At 43.3% G+C, this 20,178-nt stretch overlaps 1 protein-coding gene across 1 annotated transcript in view; it reads right to left on the reverse strand.

The window, feature by feature from the left end:
- Positions 1-546: 546 nt before the first annotated feature.
- The window catches only part of meis1b (Meis homeobox 1 b), a 110,401-nt gene continuing 90,769 nt past the window's right edge, over positions 547-20,178 (reverse strand). The window contains exons 10-13 of the mRNA XM_084736010.1: positions 14,068-14,126; positions 11,417-11,506; positions 8,471-8,568; positions 547-772 (exon numbers count right to left, since the gene is read on the reverse strand). Of these exons, the coding sequence (XP_084592136.1) occupies positions 8,510-8,568; positions 11,417-11,506; positions 14,068-14,126 (208 nt within the window). The 3' untranslated portion in view covers positions 547-772; positions 8,471-8,509. The remainder of the gene's footprint in view (positions 773-8,470; positions 8,569-11,416; positions 11,507-14,067; positions 14,127-20,178) is intronic.

The following is a 20,178-nucleotide window of genomic DNA, read 5'->3' on the forward strand; positions in this document are numbered from 1 at the left end:
TATTAGAAACAACATAATATGCAGAACAATACAATAGCATTTACAATACTTAAATTCCCAGTTCTTGTGAGAGTCCAGCGTAATTTTACAACAGTATACAGTATATTTTCTTTCTCCACTCGCTTCCCAAACTAGGGGTTGATATAGTTATACTTTTAATTTCTTTTCTCTTGCTTTCCCTCCTTCCATGTTTCAATCCACTATATTTTTTAAAGGGCACCTCTTTTGTTTTGTTAGTGTCCTGTCAGATACAGACATTGGCTTCTCCTTGGTCCAATTCCGTTGTCCCAAAGAGTGGAGTGCTCTTCACAGGAAGTCTCTTTTGTTCGCCAAAGAGTCTAGAATATATCGCCAGGTGCTGCATTCACCAAAGGTACAGGCAAAGGACACAGTGTGTCTCTTGTGTCATCAATGCACACAATCGCAATCACTCTCACTGGAGGAATCCATGTGATCTTGGTGGGCAGTGGCAAGAGGGCGAAGTCTGATGCCCACCAGAGAAGAAGCAGGGGTCCATCGGAACAGGGGGTCATCTGGGTGGGACGGGGTTCGATCTTCTGTGCATCACCGTCGCCAGATACACAGATGAAGGTTGCAGACAGTCATTGAAGGTTTCCATGTTGCAGATATCAGCCAAATCAAATGTTGTTGGGTCTTGGTGGTGGGCAGAGGGGTTGGCTGTTGGTTGTTGACATCAGGAAGTCAAGGAGTCCCGTTCCCAAGCTCCAAAGCCCTCTGTGAGGCAGGTGATCCCCTGGTTTGCCCTGCAGTTCTGAGAAAAGAGAAGATCAAAATGGTTAATCACTGTTTTGCACAGACAAATGAGAGAGGTTGCATTTGGAAAACAGGTTGGAGTCTGCTGTGAATGACAGATCAGAGAGAGGAGTCATTGTCAAGTTTCTAGTCAGGCAGTATCACTGCTTGTTTTCTGGAAGCCTTTCGCAAAAAACATTAAAATAAAAAAACAATAATAACAGACATAGTTGTGAGGTAGTGTGGGATCATGGGAGTTATGTCTTCATTGTTAAATAACCACCATTGCGAGTAAAGGGGTGTGACTGAGGCATTAATCATGTTCATGGATGAGGTAATACTAAACTTTTATTTAGACACATTTTCCAACTTCCTTCCTCACTCTATCTGATGTAACCCGTATTTTCAAAAACTGTTTGGATAGGAACACTTCCTGGACTCAAAATGCCTTTGTTGACGTGCTCTTTGGATCAGGAAATGTGTACATAAAAATCACAAAAAAACTATAAGGGAGTGTCTTTTTTTAAACAAATATAATGTCTTTATTGTCATGGCATCGTCATGTTAGAGTATGGTGTAGTTTTCTACGATTTTTGTGTATTCCATGTTTTCTTGGAGGTTATAATAACTAGGCTTGTGGGAAAGGCATTGCTACCTTGAATAAATTATGTATTTCTCCGGGTTTGACCACCGTCAGAAACATTTGGGATAATGTGCAAGTACAAAAGTCAACAAAATATGTAACAAATGTGTAACATTTTTACAAATTTTAATATGGAAATGTCAAATATTATAGCTTTGAATCCAGGAATTACACAGTCCCCTACAGGTTGAAATGAGGGATGAGTACTGGTACTCAATACCTTCAAGGTATTGATTGAAATAACTCGTCTTTTTGTACCCAGATACAAAAAAGAGACTACTCATATGGTTTTGCTTGCAGCAAAAATATTTATCAAATGAAGTTCTCCTTTGGTATCAGAATCATTTTAAGGGCACTGGAATCAGTACTGGTTTTGGAAAAGTCAGCTGATCAGTCCTGATGCTGTAGAGACAACAAGATTTCACATGGCGGCAGTGATATGTACATTTGGTCATTGTATATAGTTGATCAAATTAAAAACTCCAGTGTGTGTGTGTGTGTGTGTGTGTGTGTGTGTGTGTGCAAAGTCATGCAAATATGATTAGGGTCTGAGCAAATTGGCAACTTGTTTCCACCACTGGGGCAGAAAGCATTTAAAAGAAAACTGCTGAATGAGTTAGATGTCATTAATCATTCATTAAATACGACAATAGATCACACTAGACTTCAGAAAGCAGACTCTCATGTTACATTTTCAGGCCGATGGTACATGAACATGGCGGGACTTGCTGATAAGACCCTGGGGGGAGCGGTACAGTATGTGGCAACTGCTGCAAACCCAACACAGTGCTAATCTGGGTCAGAAAACAGACCTGAGCCTGGCCTGCACTAAGACTGTGTGGATGTATGAGAGAGGGAGAGAGCATCGGAGGGTTTAGTGAGTTAATCCTACACCCTCAGTAATGCTACTTTAACAGTAGGAGAGGACTTAGAGACCAAACACACATGATCGACTTGAAGTGATACTGAGGTCCACTACTTAACATTTCCTGGATAATCTGTTTAACTGGACTACAAGGAAACTTGAAATTAGCCTTTGATATATCTTTTGATCATTTACAGTCAGCATTTCAAACTATGTGGGGTTAGTACGAATGTGACAAATAGTTAAACCTTGTTTTAAAGTGGAATGCAAAATCTAAAAGTCTTGTATTGCAATGGTCTCATTCGAGTGAGCATTTTTCTGATAAAAGATGATTATGGCAACTAGTGAAAAGACGTTCAGAACTGGTTCAAAAGTTAATTTGTTTTGACCGACTCTTCACTGAAGACATTGAGTTAAAGTTCATATTTAGATCATATTTCACCAGAATTTGCAGTGACATTTTTCATACCCTATCATGTGCAAATTATAGCCTATCGTTGGCCTAATATCAGAGTTTAAAGCCAGAAAAAGCAATTTGCCGTACAGTACACAAAGTACACAAACCCTAGTTGACTGGTTGAAAGTACAACATTTGACACACTCATCCATCATGTCTTCCTCTTAGGGATGCACCAATACCACTTTTTTGCAGATCAAGTACAAGTACTTACATTTGGGTACTTGCCAATACCAAGTACCGATATGAGTACTTAATAATGCCATTACAGTTTTTACAGTGACTTCAAAAACATGTTTTATTCTCATTGGATGTTCCTCACTTTGTAAAAGTAATTTGTTTTTGCTGTTTCCCAATGCTAGCATTAGCAAGCTCCTTGAACTCTGCGTCACGTTGGTTCTTTAGGTGTTTTATCAAATTGCTTGGGTTTAAGGAGTTTCTTTTTGTAAAGTGGTATCAGGTGTGGTAGTATCGGAGTAGTTTTGCGAATACAAGTACATGAGCAAAGTGTCAGACTGATGCCTGATACTGATATTTGTGTCAGTGTCTATTTGTGCAATTGTCTTTGTCGCTCTTAATACAGTACTACATCCTGGGTCATGTATCCCAGAGTAGTTGAAGCAAATTTGTATTTTGTGACACAAAGTTGTAACCACATTTTAGCTATTGGAAAAGAGGGTGAAAAGAGGTCAAAAACAAATATCAGTCAGTTTTCCACTGGAAATCAACAGTGAAATTCCACTTGGTGCTTGCTGGGATGTATGCTATGTATCAAGCAACACCCGCCAAACTGATGTCACCCTCTGTACGCTGCATCAAACATCCTCCTACAATGAAAAATTGAGTAAAGAAATCCATCTTCACCCTCTACTATCCCCACATTCTTCTCCTCAAAGCCAACAATAGCCACCGTCCATCTCTGCAGGTGGAAAGTCACCACTGAGGAACGACAGCCATTGTTGTCAAAACCAAAGAGGAGAGGTGAGGCTCGCGGCCGCCCGTCACCTGAGAGCGCCCGGGGCCCGTCCACGCGCTCACCACACACTCAAGAGGGCCACTACAGACGACACAATGGCAGCCAGCAGGGAAAAGGACAATGAGGTGCAGCGGGAAGAGCGAACGTAAGGGCCCTCATTTGTCATTCCCCTCATCCATCAGTTTTCACCTGGACAACTGAAAAGAATAGGTGGAACTTGCATAAGTGAAGGGTGAGCTATTGTGTGAGCTGTGCAAGCTTCAGTTAGCTTCTTTTCAATGAGTGAGGTGGTAGAGGTTACGCATCTCTCTGGACCTAATGGCATCAAACCTGTGACCTCTCTATTGTGGGGCTCAAAGTAACCTGTAACACTACAACAAGCTAAGTCATTAGCAACGCTAGCTTAAATGCACTGCAGACCATGTTCATACACTCTCTTAGAAATAAAGATGCCCACTAGAACCATTAAGCGTTCCTTGGCTTGTCCCTGGGGCAGAACCTGTTTTGGTTCTTGGTAGAACTTTTAATAAAGGTTCCACCTCTGAACACAGAGATTTCTACCCTAGAACCCAACATAAAGGGTTATACCCAGAACCAACTGTGAAAGGTTTTGCCCAGAACCCCATTTGAGAGGCTCTAAAGGAGGACTTTTCTATGATGTTGTTCCACCCAAAACCCTCTTTGGGAGTTCCAGAATTTTTCCACTTTTTAAGGGTGCTAACAGAGCTCTTCAAGGACTTCAACAACCTTTGAAGAACTCTTTCTTCCAAAAAGGCTTCTTTGGATGTAAAGTTCTTAATGGAACCCTCAGTCTGACAAAGAACCCTTTGATGAGCCTTTTCTTCAAAAAAGGGTCCTTCAGAAGTAAATGGTTGTAGGTAGAACCTCAGCCTTCAAGAAGAACCATTTTGTTGCCCTTATTTCTAAGAGTGTAGCAATGAAATGCTGAACTTTTGCAAATTTCAGAAAATTGCAGTATGTTTTGTAAAATGTTCTGCCATTAAAATTACAGAAACAAACTTCAGCAGACAACCAAAGCAACAGAAGTCATTATCTGTTGTGACTAAATGCAAAACAGAAACAAAACAACCAAGAATCTGCTGGATTGCTACTTTAAGTTGCTTCTTTGAGTTTTCTGTGGCTCTTGCATATGCAACCCTGGTTAACGAGAGCGTCTTGGCGACTGAAGTAAATCCATGTCAAGGTTCTAATAAACGCTATGCGCGCTTGAAAGAGCACACATTGCTAATAAGGTTTTTCACTTAATAAGCCAATCAATACATTGAGCTGTAGGCCTCCTTTCTTGGACTCCAAGGGGGATTCCAGAGGGGCCAAATCAACAGGGACACACATTCACATGGACAATACACGGGGGCACAAAATCCCCATCGGGACCTGTTTTTTCCCCAATGTTCGTTAATAGTAAAAGTTCATCCACCAGAAAGAGAAGTTGAGGGTGGGGGGGTGCCGGTGGGAGGGGTGCGTAGCAGTGGGGGGTGAGGGGAGGGATCTTGACCCCTCAGCAGAAGGTTAACAAATTTGTGCTTAATGATTGGAGCAGTGAATCCTGGGACAAAAGGTCTCCAGCCGAGACTGGCAGCAAAGGGGTTACAGGCAGCGTTCACTCAAGCGTTCCGCCCGACATTTTGGGAAAAGCTGCGAGCGGGGAGGGCCAGAAAAAATTCCATACGCTCTGCGCCATAATTAATTCTTCCACCCCGTGATAACTATTGTCCTGAAACTGAAAATTACAGTTTTCAGGGGCCACCCCTGGCTAATTTCGTGGAAGAGAGGGAAAGCAGGGGAGAGGAAGAAGGGAAAGGGGGTAAGGGTCATCCGAGAGTCATTCTCGTCGCTATCAAAGGCTCGGCTCGCTTCTGCTTCACTTGCTGGGCTTCATCTCAGCTGACAGGTGTATTGTTTCGCAAGGGGATATAAGCTCTGTAATCATCATTGGGTGGAAAGCATAACGCTTTTCACTAAGCAGGACTAATTGGCTTTAGTTTTAACTAATGTTGCAGTGTGACTGCTAGGCACACCTTCTGTATCAAGGCTCAGCACTCCTCAGCACAATAACCGCTCAATTTAGCCCCGTGGTAACAAAACCTCAACTCCGCTAATGAAAATTGCTTATAAAATATAATGAACCTGTGCTCTCTTAATCAAATAAGATAACCGCTTCCCTCCCCTCCCGTAATAACCTATTAATTTAATTGGTCATGAAAGAATATAACACATCACTTACATTTAATTGACCTAGAAAGGAAAGTAGCAATATTGGAGACAAGCTAGCAGCTAGCAACGGCTAGCTGATGAAGCTGTAAAGAAACAACTAGTCGTGAGGAAGAGTAGACATATTTCTATCACCATCTCTCTCCTTCCCTCCTCCTCCTTCCTTCCTTCCTCCCCTTTACTTCCTCTACCCCTCCCTCTTGTCATTTACGCTCCTCTCGCTCGCCATCTCTTCATCCGCCCCTCCCTCTTTTCTGTCTACCCCTCCACTCTCTCTCCCTCTCTCTCTCTCTGTCTTTTTTCTTCCGCCGTCTCCTCGTCTTCTCTTTGCTTCACCCGTCTCGCAGAGGATTCCTCTGGTGGCCCAATTACGAGATTCAGCAGGCAAATTGAGGCTGTTTAAAGCAAGGTCTGCTGGGAAGGCTAGCAGCTGCTGGAAAGAGGCAGCTTGGACACGGCAAACCAGCCCCTCATGTTTACACACTCGCACACATAAACACAGATGCACACACACACACATCTCTCATTCTGAAAGCACAGCCTTTCTATTACCATGTCTCCCTGCATTTCAAACCTGAGAGATGCCATTCCATGTGAGATTTTCTGTCTTTGCTCTGGTTGTGGACATTTGTGACTGAAACAAGGGGCGGCATATTTTCATCGTTGCATGCACGCACATGCACGCGCATTCTGTGGAGGGTTAATGGTCTCTATTTTTGTAAACTGAATAAGTCAAATCCATTGGTCACACCTCTGGTGATGGCATATTTAATTTGGATCTAGTCAATTAGGCCCAGCTAAGCTCCATACCCTGCTGGCTACCTCCTCCATTTTGCACTAGTTTGTGTCCCCTCCCTGTGCCAGGAGTAATCCTATTACCATACACACACATGCACATACATACACACACACAGTCACGGCTACACAGGCACGCACATTTGTACGCGTGCACACACCCACACATGGGCAAATGCATGTATTGAACATATGAGTGTTTGTATATGACACACACACACACAGAGACATATATATATGGTATAGAAACACAGACAAACATGAATTCACACACATACTAAACAATGATGTTTCACAATGGTTTGGACCCGTAGCCACTTTATACACACTGCACTGTGACAACACCAAGCCTGTATACATCCAGAATTACGTGGGAGTCTATTTGGCCCTGGGGCGAGAGGGAGGGAGGGAGAGACGGAGGGGGGAGAGGAGGTGAGGGAAGGAGAGAGAGAGAGGCAGAGAATTAAAGAGAAAAACTGAAAAAAAAGGTGTTTGTGTGAAAGAGATAGAGGAGGAGAACTGACAGCAAGAAAAACCACAAAGAGGGGGTGAGACAGAGAGAAACAGGGTGAGGGTTGATGGGGGGGGGGTTGAGGGCTGGTTGGTGTGTGTATTAATGTGGCTCATGCATCAACAGCAACCCGGCAGATTTATGACACTTAAGGGGCGCTCCTCACTTCTCTCCCTCTCTCTCTCTCTCCTCTCCTTGCACCAGCGACGACTGCTTACATTTTTGCCAATCAGTCTGTTGCCATGGCAACGTCCTACCTGCCCCCCCTCCTCCAACCTAGTCCCCTTACCCCACCCTATCTTAACACCCACCCCCTTGTCCCGACCCATCCCTGCAGCCTCTCCCTCTCATCACCCCTCTACTCTCCTTTCTCCCCTCTTTGCCCCATTCGCCTTTTCATTCTCCTGCACACACACACACAAACACACACACACCTGTACACACACACAAACCAAGACTAGTTGTTTAATAGAACTATATAAAGATTTTCAATACATACATACTCATACTCATTCAACACATATTAGTGTCATTTGTTATCAACAATTATAACATTTGTACATTCTAAATAAGTATGTAAGAATGATAATTTCTTTTCATTTAAAAAATAATAATTAAATAAATAAATGGATAATTGGATACTGCACTTAACCATATTGCGATATAATATTATTGCAGGTTCTACACATAGATGTATTCATACTTTCTGTTATTCTTCTCCCTTTTTGCCTTTCTTCCTCTCTTTCTTTTTTTTTGGTTTCATTGTCTCTTCTATGTAAGACAGTGAAACAGCTACACACGCACACACACGCATGCAGGCACATGTGTAACACACACACACACACACACACAAAGAGTTACAAGGTTGTGATCAAAGGCACTTATCACCAGACCGAGGGTGGGACAGAGTAACAGAGAAAAATCTGCCTGAGAGGAACAAGAATGTGTTTATAACAAAAAAATCAGGAAAAAAGTACAAATTGCAAAACTCCCATGACCTAAATTTTCATAATTATTTTGTTATGCATTGGTACAAATTGTCAGAGATCCCATTTTTCAAATGCTTCAACCAAAAAGCAGATCCACACCTCCTGTCCTGCAGTAAATGTGTAGATGAATAATGTGTACTGTGCATGAGTCTGAGACACCCATTCAAAATGTTGTAGAGACGCCTCTGCTGGTCTGGCAAGTAAAATCAATCTGTAAGTATAAGTGCATGTGTGTCCATGTGTACTTACATCCCCCTTTGTGTTGCGATTGGTCGGACTGAGGCGGGGCTACATGTAGTGCCACTGACCTTCCATGCCCATGTTCATGCCCATTCCACCCATTGGTCCTGAGAAACACAGAAGGAGTGGATTAAATGCAAAACCGGGTAAAAGAAAGTGTAATATATCTATGCAATCTAATGGCATAGTTCAGATTTTTTAATGTGGGGTTGTATGAGGTACTTATCAGAGGTCAAAGTATTAACTGCAATAAATGCCAGTTGATATGCCCCTAGTTTGGAGAAGTAGAGAGGGGCGCCAACATGGAAGCTATGCAATGAACTGCTGTGGACAGGGTCAGCAACAAAATGTATTCTAGCCACTTAAAAAAGGTCCATCTAAAAAAAAGGTCAATATTTGTATATGTTTAATTATATGTTATATCTAGAATATTTAGGATGTATTTAGAATATTTTCACTGCTTTACCTTGCCATTAGACAGCCTTTAATAAGCCAAACATCACTTTCTCCAAACCAACAAACCTTAATAGGTGAAAACAGTCATTTTACCTTGAACATGGGAGTAGCTGCTCTACTGCTTCCTCCATCAGTCAGACTGTTTGTGCTGTTGTGTGACCTTGGTGAATCTGTACTGTCCTTTTTAATCACCAAAGTGATACAGTAACACTAAATAAATAACATATCAAGGCAGCGGTAGACCAGCAGCTTCATTGTTCTGTAAAGTAAAATGATTGATTTGGCCTATGGAGTTTCGTAGGTTTGGAGAGAGCATTATTTGATCTACATAACAGTGGTTTTCTCACAGAAATGACTGTCTGATTGCAACATAAAGCGGTAAAAATATTCTAAATATAGCGTACATTTAGACTGATATTGATTTTTTTTAGGAGGACCTTTTTAAGTGGCTAAAATATCTTTTGTTGCTGCCCTTGTCCACAGATGTTCATTCCTTTGCTTCCGTCCTGGTGCTCCTCTATGCTTCTCCAAACTGGGAGCATGACAGTCAAGTGCAACCAGGAAAGTGTTTGCAAACTGAAAGAGAGAACGTTGAGGTAAACACTAGAGACGGGTTTTCTGTGTAGCTAACTTCACAGACATCATAGCAGAGGAGAGCACTGGCTTAAATCTGGAAGGGTGAGGTGTGGTGAAGTGGGGTGGGGTGGGGTGGGGGGGGGGTTAAGTAGCCTGGCAGTTTATCCAAACCTGCTGACTTTGAGTGGAGGGTGAGATAGGGTTAGAGACTTGAGAGAATCCCAGAAAACAGGGGATAGAGGAGGAGGAGAGGAGCTTAAGGACAAACTCTGGGATTAGACCTGATGGCGTGAGAGAGAGGGACTGAGAGTGAGGGAGTGGGAGTAAGGAAGGAGATGGTTGTGTAATGTGATTGACCACACCTGTTCTGGTTTGTGTGTCGAGGGAGGGGGAGGTAGCAGTGTGTGTGTGTGTGTGTGTGTGTGTGTGTGTTTCTTTATCACTGTGTTTGAGGGTGCACATACTGTTCAGCTTACACTTAAACCACCACACAGTGACCATATAGCTCTTGCTAAGTGCTTGTGTGTGAGAAAAGACGGAGCGTGCTCATAGAATAAACCACCAAGATGGCAGATACAGCATGAAATACACCGAAACCTACACTCTTAGAAATAAATGTGCTAACTAGAACCATAAAGTATTCTTCAGCTTGTCCCCATATAGGCCTTTTCCACCAATATGGAAATGGCCCCTTTCTGGTTCAAGAACCTAAATTTGAACCATTCTGAGCATTTCCACCAAAAACAATTTGGTTCAGAACCTGAAAGGCTAGTTCCCAGCTGGAACCAAAAAATATTTCCTTGATAACCAAAGTGGACGTGTCACATTCTACAGATTGTTGTGCATTGTGCAGTGCCCGATGCTCTCTAGATAGCACCAAGGTTCCAAGAATCTTGAACAGAACCAGTTCAAGAACCAGAGCTAGTGTGGTGGAAAAGGGGGCTTCAGGGAGTTCCACCTAGAACCCAATATAAAGGGTCATACCTCATCTACCTCACCCAGAACCCCCAATGAGAGGTTTTATAGAGAACCCTTCCATGGTATAATGGTTCCACCAAGAACCCTCCCTTGAGGTTCTATCCTGAATGTTTCCACCCTCTATGGGAGACAACAAGAATCCCCCCAGGGGGTTCCAAGAATGTTGTTCTAATCCATGGATTTTATCAAGACCAGGGAGTTCTACCAATAACCTTTTTATATTCCAAAGGTTTCATCTAGAACACACCCAGGGGGTTCTACCGAGTTTAGGACACACTGGGACTTTTCCACCAGAAAAAAACTAGAATATGACATGCCTACTTTGGTTCCCAAGGAAAACCTTTAGATTTTTTTGATTCAAGCCAGGAACTTTTCAGCTTTTCAGGAACAAGTTTATTTTGGTGGAAATGCTTGTATTAGGTGCTTGAACCAGAACAGGGTCAGTTCCATGTTGGTGGAAAAGGGCCCACTGAGAGGATTCTACAGAAAAACCTTTTATATTGCAAGGGTTTTATGTAGGATCCACCCAGGAGCTTATACTGAGAACCGTTTTATATTGTGATACAAAAAAACCTTCACAAATGATTATTCAAAGACTTTCAGCAATCCTTGAAGAACTCTTACTTCTAATAATGGTTCTTTGGATGAAAATGGCTCTTAATGGAACCCTCATTCTTACAAAGAACGCTTGGGAAACCTTTTCTTCAAAAAAGGATTCTTCAGAAGCAAATGTCTCTGGACAAAACCCCTCAGGAAGAACTCTTTTGGATCCCTTATTTCTAAGAGTGTAGAGTTGCTGTTAGAAGAGGAGAAAGAAGAAAAAGAATGGATGAAGTAGAAAAAAAGGAGGACAAAGGCATGAAAATGAGCTAACGACAGCAAGGAAAGAAGGATGGGAAGAGCGAGAGAGGAAAGAAAGGAACAGACACGCAGAGAAAGCCTTACCAGGTGGTCTGATTCCCATGTGCTGCTGGCCGTCCATGACGAAGCCCCCCATCGGCTGGCCATCTGGATTGTAGGGAGCTCCTTGACTTACTGTGGATGGAGGAGGAGACAGAGGGAGGGAGGGATGGAGGGATTGGAGGGAGGGGACGGAGTGGTCAATTAGTGCTTTTAATTAAGGCTCAGTGGCCGAAGCGGGATCATCTGTTGGCCGGTGCACGCACAGGGAGCCGCCGTTGTCTTTCAACGTCATTCTGCTCCGTGTCTGTCCAGCCGGCTCTCCACTGTAAGCCCCTGGTAGACTTTAATGCGTCTAAATGCTCTAATAGGGATCGGCCTGAGAGAGTTCAACACCCGCTATGGTACAACTTCAGACACACAAGGACTTTTGTTTTAAAATGAGATCTGAGCCATCTGGTGACAATGGTTTTCACAGAACTGACGGAAAACAAATGTAACATGTTATAATCACTGGAGTCCTTGTGTTGATGAAATGTTTTTTATTTTACTATTTAACATGCAGCTGGTCCTCTCCTTTAAGCAGCTTTAAGGTTGTTAAAATCATCTTACATACTGCATAAGTGAAAGAGCAGTTTGAAAACAAACTCCTGCTACTTAAAGGACTGGTGTGGAGGATTTAGTGGCATCTAGCAGTGAGCTTGCGGCTTGCAAACACTTGGTCTCACTCTCTCCTTCCAAGTGTCGGGTAGAATCTACATCAGCCGTAAAACTGGTTTATCCATCCCGGGCTACTATAGAAAAATGCATGGAAGAGGAACCACACATTTTGCAGATATAAACGATTCATTCAAAGCCAAGGACACAGATCTCATTACAATTTAGAGGGGGACAGTGGTGAAATTCTGCCCTGGGCTTACCTGCTTGTAGTGGAGGTCTTTCTATCTTGATTGCAATTTGTGTGATGCTGTGCATTACGTGAACTTTCACTACGAGCTGAGACAAGTAAAATCAGGTCAGTTTTAGCTCCACTGCCTACGTTACTTTATGCTGTTGACAAGGTTCATATTTCATTATTAGATGGCAGGTCAGCTCAATTAGTATGAATTATTAATGTTAAAGTACCCTCTGCTCCCAGCGGTCTTTCAACTGGAGAGACTGTTTAACCAAACTCCATTCTAAAAGCAGGTGTTTTATGTTTGTCACAGTAAAAACTTTAGTTCCACTATAACCAAGGCTCTTTTCTGATTCACTTCAATCTGCAGGCACAATCAGCACACCTAATTTACTCAGTAACATCATTAACTAACATGTGATGATGTCTTTGCCACAGACCTACATTATACCTATTGACTGGCCCAGCACCTGTGACAGTGAAATATGCAGATTATACCATTTAGCGGGAATGATAGGGGGGAGGAAATAAAAAGTGTTATGTTCATGTGGGAATTACTTAAAAAGTGGTGTAGGTTTCTATAAAATATATCTTTTCAATTACATAATTTACTTAGACATAATTTAATAATAATTTAGGTTCTAGTTATTATATTTTGTTTGTTAGAAACTGGGGTATCCTGTGCGTAGCCCTGGGATCAGTGCCCAAGTTCTAAGGTAACAAAAACACAATGATTTTTATTGTCAAGTGATTATGATATAATGAAGACATACTTATGAATATTATGTTACATTTCTGACACATTCTACTGCAACTTTGGCACATAATATTGCTATGTTTATGACTTTAACACATGATCCAAGGGACAAAATGAGCTCCATGACGCTCTGATCAGTCAACAATAAGTCATTCTTGCTGAGCAGCCTGAGAATCTGCTCCTACATAAATGCTTTATCTAATAAATACTGCTTTAACTGAGCAGCGACGATAAGTGAAACCTGATAGGGTTCCTCTTTTTCGCACGCCTCCATTGTTCTGCTCTTATAGAAATCCATTTACCTTCGATTTAGGCTGTTTGGGGGTCAGTGAAGCAAAAGCAAGAACTCAGCCCCACTGAATGCCTTTGAACTTTACTGCGCCCCTAATGCCACCCTGACCTCTGACCCCTATTACAGGTAATAAAGTTTACGGCAGTCCAAACCAAGCCATGCACCAGGGGGACCGCTCACTCACTCCTCTCGCTCCCTGAAACAGCCGCAAATAGGGTTGAGGGGGGAGTTTAAAGGAGTGAGGGGGCGCGGGGGGTGGGTAAAAACAGGTCTGGAGCCAAAAAGCCAAACAACGGTCACCCAAAAAAAGAAACGGGTGTAGGTTGCTATATGTTTTGGTTTGAGCCGAGGAGGAAGGGTTGAGTGTTTTTTTTTCTTTGCCTGGCTGGCAAAGGTTGGGGGGAGGAAGGGGTTAAGAGCAAACTTGACTGAGAACACAGCTAGTTTTGTTTACGGGCTAAGAAAAATAAATCCACTCATCGTTAACTCATTTTCAGCCAAATCATTATATTTTATAATTAATAAAGAGTTTTACACTCCAAATAGCACGTCAAAGCTGATTAATGGTTGCTGTTAATGTTGTTGTAACGTTTTCGTTCTTAATTTTAGTGGTAAGTCAGGACACTGAGGGGGGAAAGCCCCTGGAGGTTTTTGGACATTCCTGTATTTACCAGCTGAGGGGCCTCCGGGTGCATGGAGTGTGGACGGCTTTCGCCTGCGCGACTTGAATACAGTAACTAGAGGAGACTTGCCTGCACGGTTTGACTGGTCGATCATGGGCTGGACTATTCTCCTCCTGGCGTTAATGAACCTGCAGAAGATGAAGAGAAGGAGGACGAAGAGGATGGAGGGGAAAGAGGAAAGAGACACAGAAACATTGTCAGTGTATTCCTCAAAACAAGATCAGGCAAAAATTGCTGACTAAGACCGTGAAAATCTTGGCACACAGCACGAAAACAAACACATTGCCAGACCCGCCTCTTTCTCTTAGCTAACCATAACAGTGATAGGGAGAAACGATTCCCCTCTAAGCAACCCTGAGCCCCAGTAAAGCCACAGCAAAAGTCGCATCTTAACAGCCTTAACAACCAAGGCAGTTGTCTCTCAAAACGCAGAAGTCCACGACTTGTACAAACTTGCACAACCCCAGCTTATACACAGTCCCATCGGCCTGAACACTGGGGTCTTTGTGGGGCGCGGCTTAACCAGGATTTTCTCCCTGCCTGTTTGAAACATGTCGACCCATCTTGCTTTGTTGGAGACATTCCACCTCACGACGAGCCGAGATTGCTGACTGTTTAACACACTTGGCTCCGAGCGTGGCGGAGTGGGAAGTGTTGCTGACAGAAACATGTCACGTTGCCACCGGTGAGAGGCATTGTTTTGGGTGATAGCTGCTCTGTTAAGACAGGTGACCATGTGTTACTCTGTGACGGCACAAGCTTTTTTTAGGTGTGTGTGCGTGTTTTCACAGGAGCAGGATTTCGTACATATAGCCTTGAACAAACCCCTTTACCCTGTGACCTCTAATAAAAGCAGACGGTCACACTGTTTATTGTGCACATACACACACGTTACTCATATTTAAATCGGCTGCTCACTCATTTTCCTCTGCACTCACACTCTCTTAATCTGTCTCCCTGTCCTACACTCTTACACATAATAGATCCAAAAGGGACCTTTTTTTGCATAAAGGGTTTGGCAGGAGTTCTTTGTAAGACCAAGGGTTCCGTTAAGAACTCTTTTGTCAAGGGTTCATTAAAGGTCCTTTGTATATTAATATAAAAAAGTTAGAACCACTTGGGTGAGTGTTAGATAAACCCCTTTGAATATAAAAGTGTTCTCAATGAAGCCCCTTGGTGAGATCTAGATAAAACAACTGGAATATAAACGGGTTCTTGGTAGAACCTCCTGAGTGTGATCTAGATAAGACCAAAGGAATAGGAATATGAATGGTTTTTCAATAAAGCCCCCTGTGTGGGTTCTTGTTAGCATGCTGGTGAAAAGGTTCTGGACACAATCCCCCGAAAGGGTTCTGGATGGAACCTTTACACAAAAGAATCGCTCTCTGTAGAACCTCTCATAGAGGGTGAAACCTCACCACAGATGGTTCTAGGTATAACCCTTTGTGTTGGATTCTAGGTAGAACTCTCAGACAGGCTTTCTCCACCAATAGGTCCTGGTCCAGTCCAAGCACCTAATTTGTGAAATAAATTGCGGGCTGGTTCATTAGAACTATGAGCACAAGGTGAGGAACCCCTCAAGCTTCTAGTAAGCACCTTTATTTCTAAGAGTGTAGATCCATTCACACACGTTCACGCCCTCGCACACACCCACACAGGCAGCACTCTGGCCTTGCTCAGCCTAACCTCTTCTGAAATGACCCTTTGACCTGTAATGACCCCAAGGAGAGGGGACTCTTGGGGCTTCTGACTTGATTTATGTGTTCCTGCTGTTGCTCCACCGGACACTTCTATTTCATCTTTAAAACGAGGGGGGGGCATTAGCTGAACTTTAAGGAAACAATAGTCGCGTAACGCTTCTGAAGCTGGAAAAAAAAAGGAGCATTTAAGAGATCTGAGAAAGGAGAGGAGGGAGAACAGAAACAAAGGGACACTAGCTGGTGCATCTGGTTGACCCCTGATTAGTAAATGGAACCCCCCCCCCAGCTTTATATCTCTTTAATATTCCTGCTTTATGGTGCTCCTCCTTTTATTTTCTGCCTGCTATCTCTCCTGTATCACCTTCTGAAGGCAGAGCTGCAGGGAAGTGAGGAGACAGAGAGTGGCGGAGACAGATAGCAGAATGATTAGCAGCCTGATTGTTTCCCTGCATTGTTTTTATATAATTGCTCTGTTATATCTTGTAAGCCGCTTTAGAAAAATTGTTAATTTTTGACAGGGGTGCCAGCGGTGCTTTCTCTGAGGTGAAACGATCTGAGGAAACAGAAGCGACAGGGATCTTGTCAGCCTTTGAGCTTGATTCTTTGGTAATTTTCTTGGTTATAACGTTGAATTGGAATTTGGGGGGAGACAGAAACAGAGAGAGCTTGTAGGGAGGAATGCAAGAATGCACTGACATGGCAGAGCACCATCAAATGAGGGAACGTCTGGAGTTTTATCACCAACACCCCCCCCCCCTTCCTCCCTTCCTCCCTTGCTACCCTGTTTTGCTGGGGGAGATATGAGAGGAGGAGCGAGGACGAGGGGGCAAGGAGGCCTGAGCATTCCTTTAGCTCTCCTCTCCTATCTCCTCCACTACTCTCCTCTGCGGGCCCTTTATAGAAGGACGAGGTCAACTCGGGGCCAGCGCTGACTAACTGTTGACCTCTCCTTCTCTTCAGCTCCTTCCTCTTGTCTTTCATTGCAGTCCCCTTGCCTCTCTGTCCTGTCTCTCGCCTAATTTTCGCTCCTGCCTCCCTCACAAAAACACTGATGCAACAAAGGAGGTTGTTTTGGCAATAGGTGTGCAGTACTTAGAAAGTCGGGCGTTTGTTCCTCGTATAATGTGGATCAGGGAGGAATGTAATGGACCTGTAAAATGATTTGACCTCCCAAGAATATGGCACCAGTGCTTACTTACTGAGGATTAAATAGAGTATGTATCAGTAAAGTAATAATCCTACACTCTTCTATCTCTTCTTCACTTTTCAGTCTCTTTCATCCCTTCTTTCTCATCCCTTATGCTCTTCTTTCTCAACTGTATCTCTACACTCTTAGAAATAAGTGTTCCAAAAGGGTTTTTCCTGAATAGCTGAGGTTCTACCTGAAAATATTTGCTTCTGAAAAAGCCTTTTTTGAAAAGAAAAATGGTTTGTCAAGGGTTCTTTGTAGGACTAAGGGTTCCATTTAGAACCCTTTATGAAAGAAAGATGGGTTCTAGGTTAAAACCCCTGCGATATATGAGGGTTATTGGTAGAACCCCCTGGGTGGAAAGGTGGAAAGGTTCTGGATAGAACCCAGAGAGGATTCTGGGTGGAACCATCACACAGTAGAAGGGTTCTCTGTAGAACCCTCTCATAGGAGGCTCTGGGTAGAACCCTTTACAGATGGTATTACCAATTATTTTATCTAGATAGAACTTTCAGATAGGATTCCAGGATCCTTTATAAAAGGTTCTACCAGGAACCAAAAGCGTTCTCCTTTGGGGATAAGCCAAAGAATCCTTAATGGTTCTAGTTAGTGTCTTTATTTCTAAGAGTGTAGTGCTGTTACTGTTCCTACAGGAACAGCTCCAGTGCCTCTGCCCCTCTGTCCCTCTCTGTATCTGTTTCCTTCTCCTGCTCCCTCCTTATCATTCCTTCCCTGTATGGTGGAAACTGGCGGTCCACCTCCCAGCAGCAAACCCACACTGTAACCCACGAGCCCCCTCCTCCTTGCAAAAACTCTCGCCGGTTTCCTGTCCCCGTCGTCCCCATATCTGAGGCCAGATGCACCATGGGGGCTGGAACAAAGGATAAAATGCCTCTCATAATAGCAGCCAGGGGAACAGAGCGATGGAGAGCGGGAGAACGGGAGGGAAGGAGGAGTGAGAGAGTGCGGGGAGAAAAAAAAAAGCAAGGGGCTCTGGTCTGCAAACCAGACACTCTTGCTGTGACCGTTAATAAGCTGACAGAGAGGGAGACTGTGAGAGACAGAGAGGTAGGGGTGAGGGAGAGAAAACAGAGAGGAAATAAGAAAGGGGGAGACTCGGAAAGAGATGAAGAGCGACGGAGAGATGGAGAGGAAAGAAAGGGAGGGAGAGTGGAGAAAAGCGGAGCTCCTCTATTAGGGGGAGTGAGGCTTCACCTTTGCACGACCCCTGGGTGCTATAGGGCCAGTGTTTATGGCCTGTTCATTCCCCTGCCTCCCATCACAACACAATGAGCTGCACTATTCAGCTCTGCTCAGTGCAACAATAGCTGGGCTATTTTGGCGTGACACACCACTGGTGGTACGCCTAAAGTTGGGCAAGAAACACCAAAAGCAGGAGACAAGCAACAGGAAGGAAAGTAACTTTGGCCTTGTGTACACACAGAAAAATACAGGTGCTAACTGGAACCAATAATGGTTCTTCTTTAGGGCTTGATATCGTTTAAAAAATTATGATACCACTACTAATATCAGTACTCTCAAAGTGATATAGATACCAATAAAGTACTTTTCTTTCATTTTGGTGGCATCTTGGCACACTCATCTGCCAACTTTGTCAAATACACCATGCTAAACTTCATCACCAATGACTGTATGTACCTGCTAGCTGCAGTAGCGGGCCAATCCCACTTGCAGTGACTGGCTCAGAGCAAAACCAAATAATAGTATTTTTCTACTAGGCCTTTCCAGGTCTGGTACTGACTGAAATAACCCATTACCAAGTAGTATGAAAACCTCTCCAGTCAAACAATACCTGCACTCAATTCTTTTTGCACCCAGATCTAAAAGAAAATTACTAGTTGTATGCAATTTGTGAATGGGCCACTACCACAGCTACAGCTAGCACCCAAAAGCTACATACAGTCTGTGGTGTGGTGAAGTTGACTGTGGTGTATTTGAGTTCAGTGTGCCGACATGCCACCAAAACTAAAGAAGAGGTACGCAAACGAAGTATAAAGTTACTAATATTGTAATTTTTTTTTAACACTGCCCAGGCCTATGGAGGACAACCATGCAAGTATAGGGAGAACATGCAAACTCTTACTCTGCTCTTACTTCATTTAATTACAGACAAGTAAGGTATTAAAAAATGTCAGCTTCAGAGAAGCATATAGGAAGTCCAATGGCCAAACACAAACACAAAATCAGTCACTATGAGGGTGAACACAGAGCCAGCTAGAATCTTAAAATAACCTGTAGATCCAGACTGAAAATCACGAAAGACTGACAGCATTTGCAAGCTGCAGACACATCGTCATACATTGTTATACAGTCTGTGCACAATATGAAGGCTTTACAGTGATTTGGTTTCTGCAGAGTTCCAGGTTAAAAGACTTTTCAGACCTTTGAAATGTCATGTACCTGCCAACAAATACCTTTGTAGAACCAATTCGAGAACATTATTTTTCTGAGAGCAGTTCAGGGAATTCCCAGCATGGGCACACATGCTTGACATATGCACGTACCCATGGTACAGTGGATCAAAAATGTCGGCCACATGTGAAGCCACAACTGAAGAACATAAAAGTCACACGAGGAAACTGGGTGAATTTTATTCTTTGTTGCTCTGCCTCCGATCCATTTCTCCTTCTGAGATTGCTAATGTCTGGATTAATCCTCCCGCCCCTCTCCCTCCTTCTCTAGAAAGAGTGGAACTGATTGCAACGGCGTCTGCCAAGCCCTTGCTAATGTCCTATTCTCATTACACCCGAGACACGCACACACGCGCACACACACATACACAGACACTCTGAGCTGAGGCAGCCGCACACAGGTGTACACGAAGCACACGTGAAATGCCCAATTAAAAGCAAGAAATTGTCTTTTTCATCAGCTGCCTTTGTTGCGTGACCAATTAGGGGATAATTTAATAACGAGCAGTGGAAAGATGCAGATTGGATATACAAAAGGTTACTCGGCAAGCTCGTTGATTTAAATTCATGTGGAGTTCTCAATTTCTCTGGCACACATACTCACACACATCTCCTGAGTCTTCCACCAATATTATATTAGTAATATGAGACACACAGAAACACACACATGTGCACATACACATATGTACACACACACGTCCTCTGCACTCACTACCAATATTACATTAGTAATCTGAGAGAATGTGCACACACCTAACATTTATACAGAGCCGGAGATTTCAACATCACACACACGCATGTCAGGACTTCAGCGCACGCCGACAGGGGTTTACATGCATATTCAAATCTGAGAGCCTCT

Source organism: Lutjanus erythropterus, chromosome 14 (genome assembly GCF_056507025.1).
Source record: "Lutjanus erythropterus isolate fLutEry1 chromosome 14, fLutEry1.hap2, whole genome shotgun sequence".
In the NCBI taxonomy this organism is placed as follows: Eukaryota; Metazoa; Chordata; class Actinopteri; order Lutjaniformes; family Lutjanidae; genus Lutjanus; species Lutjanus erythropterus.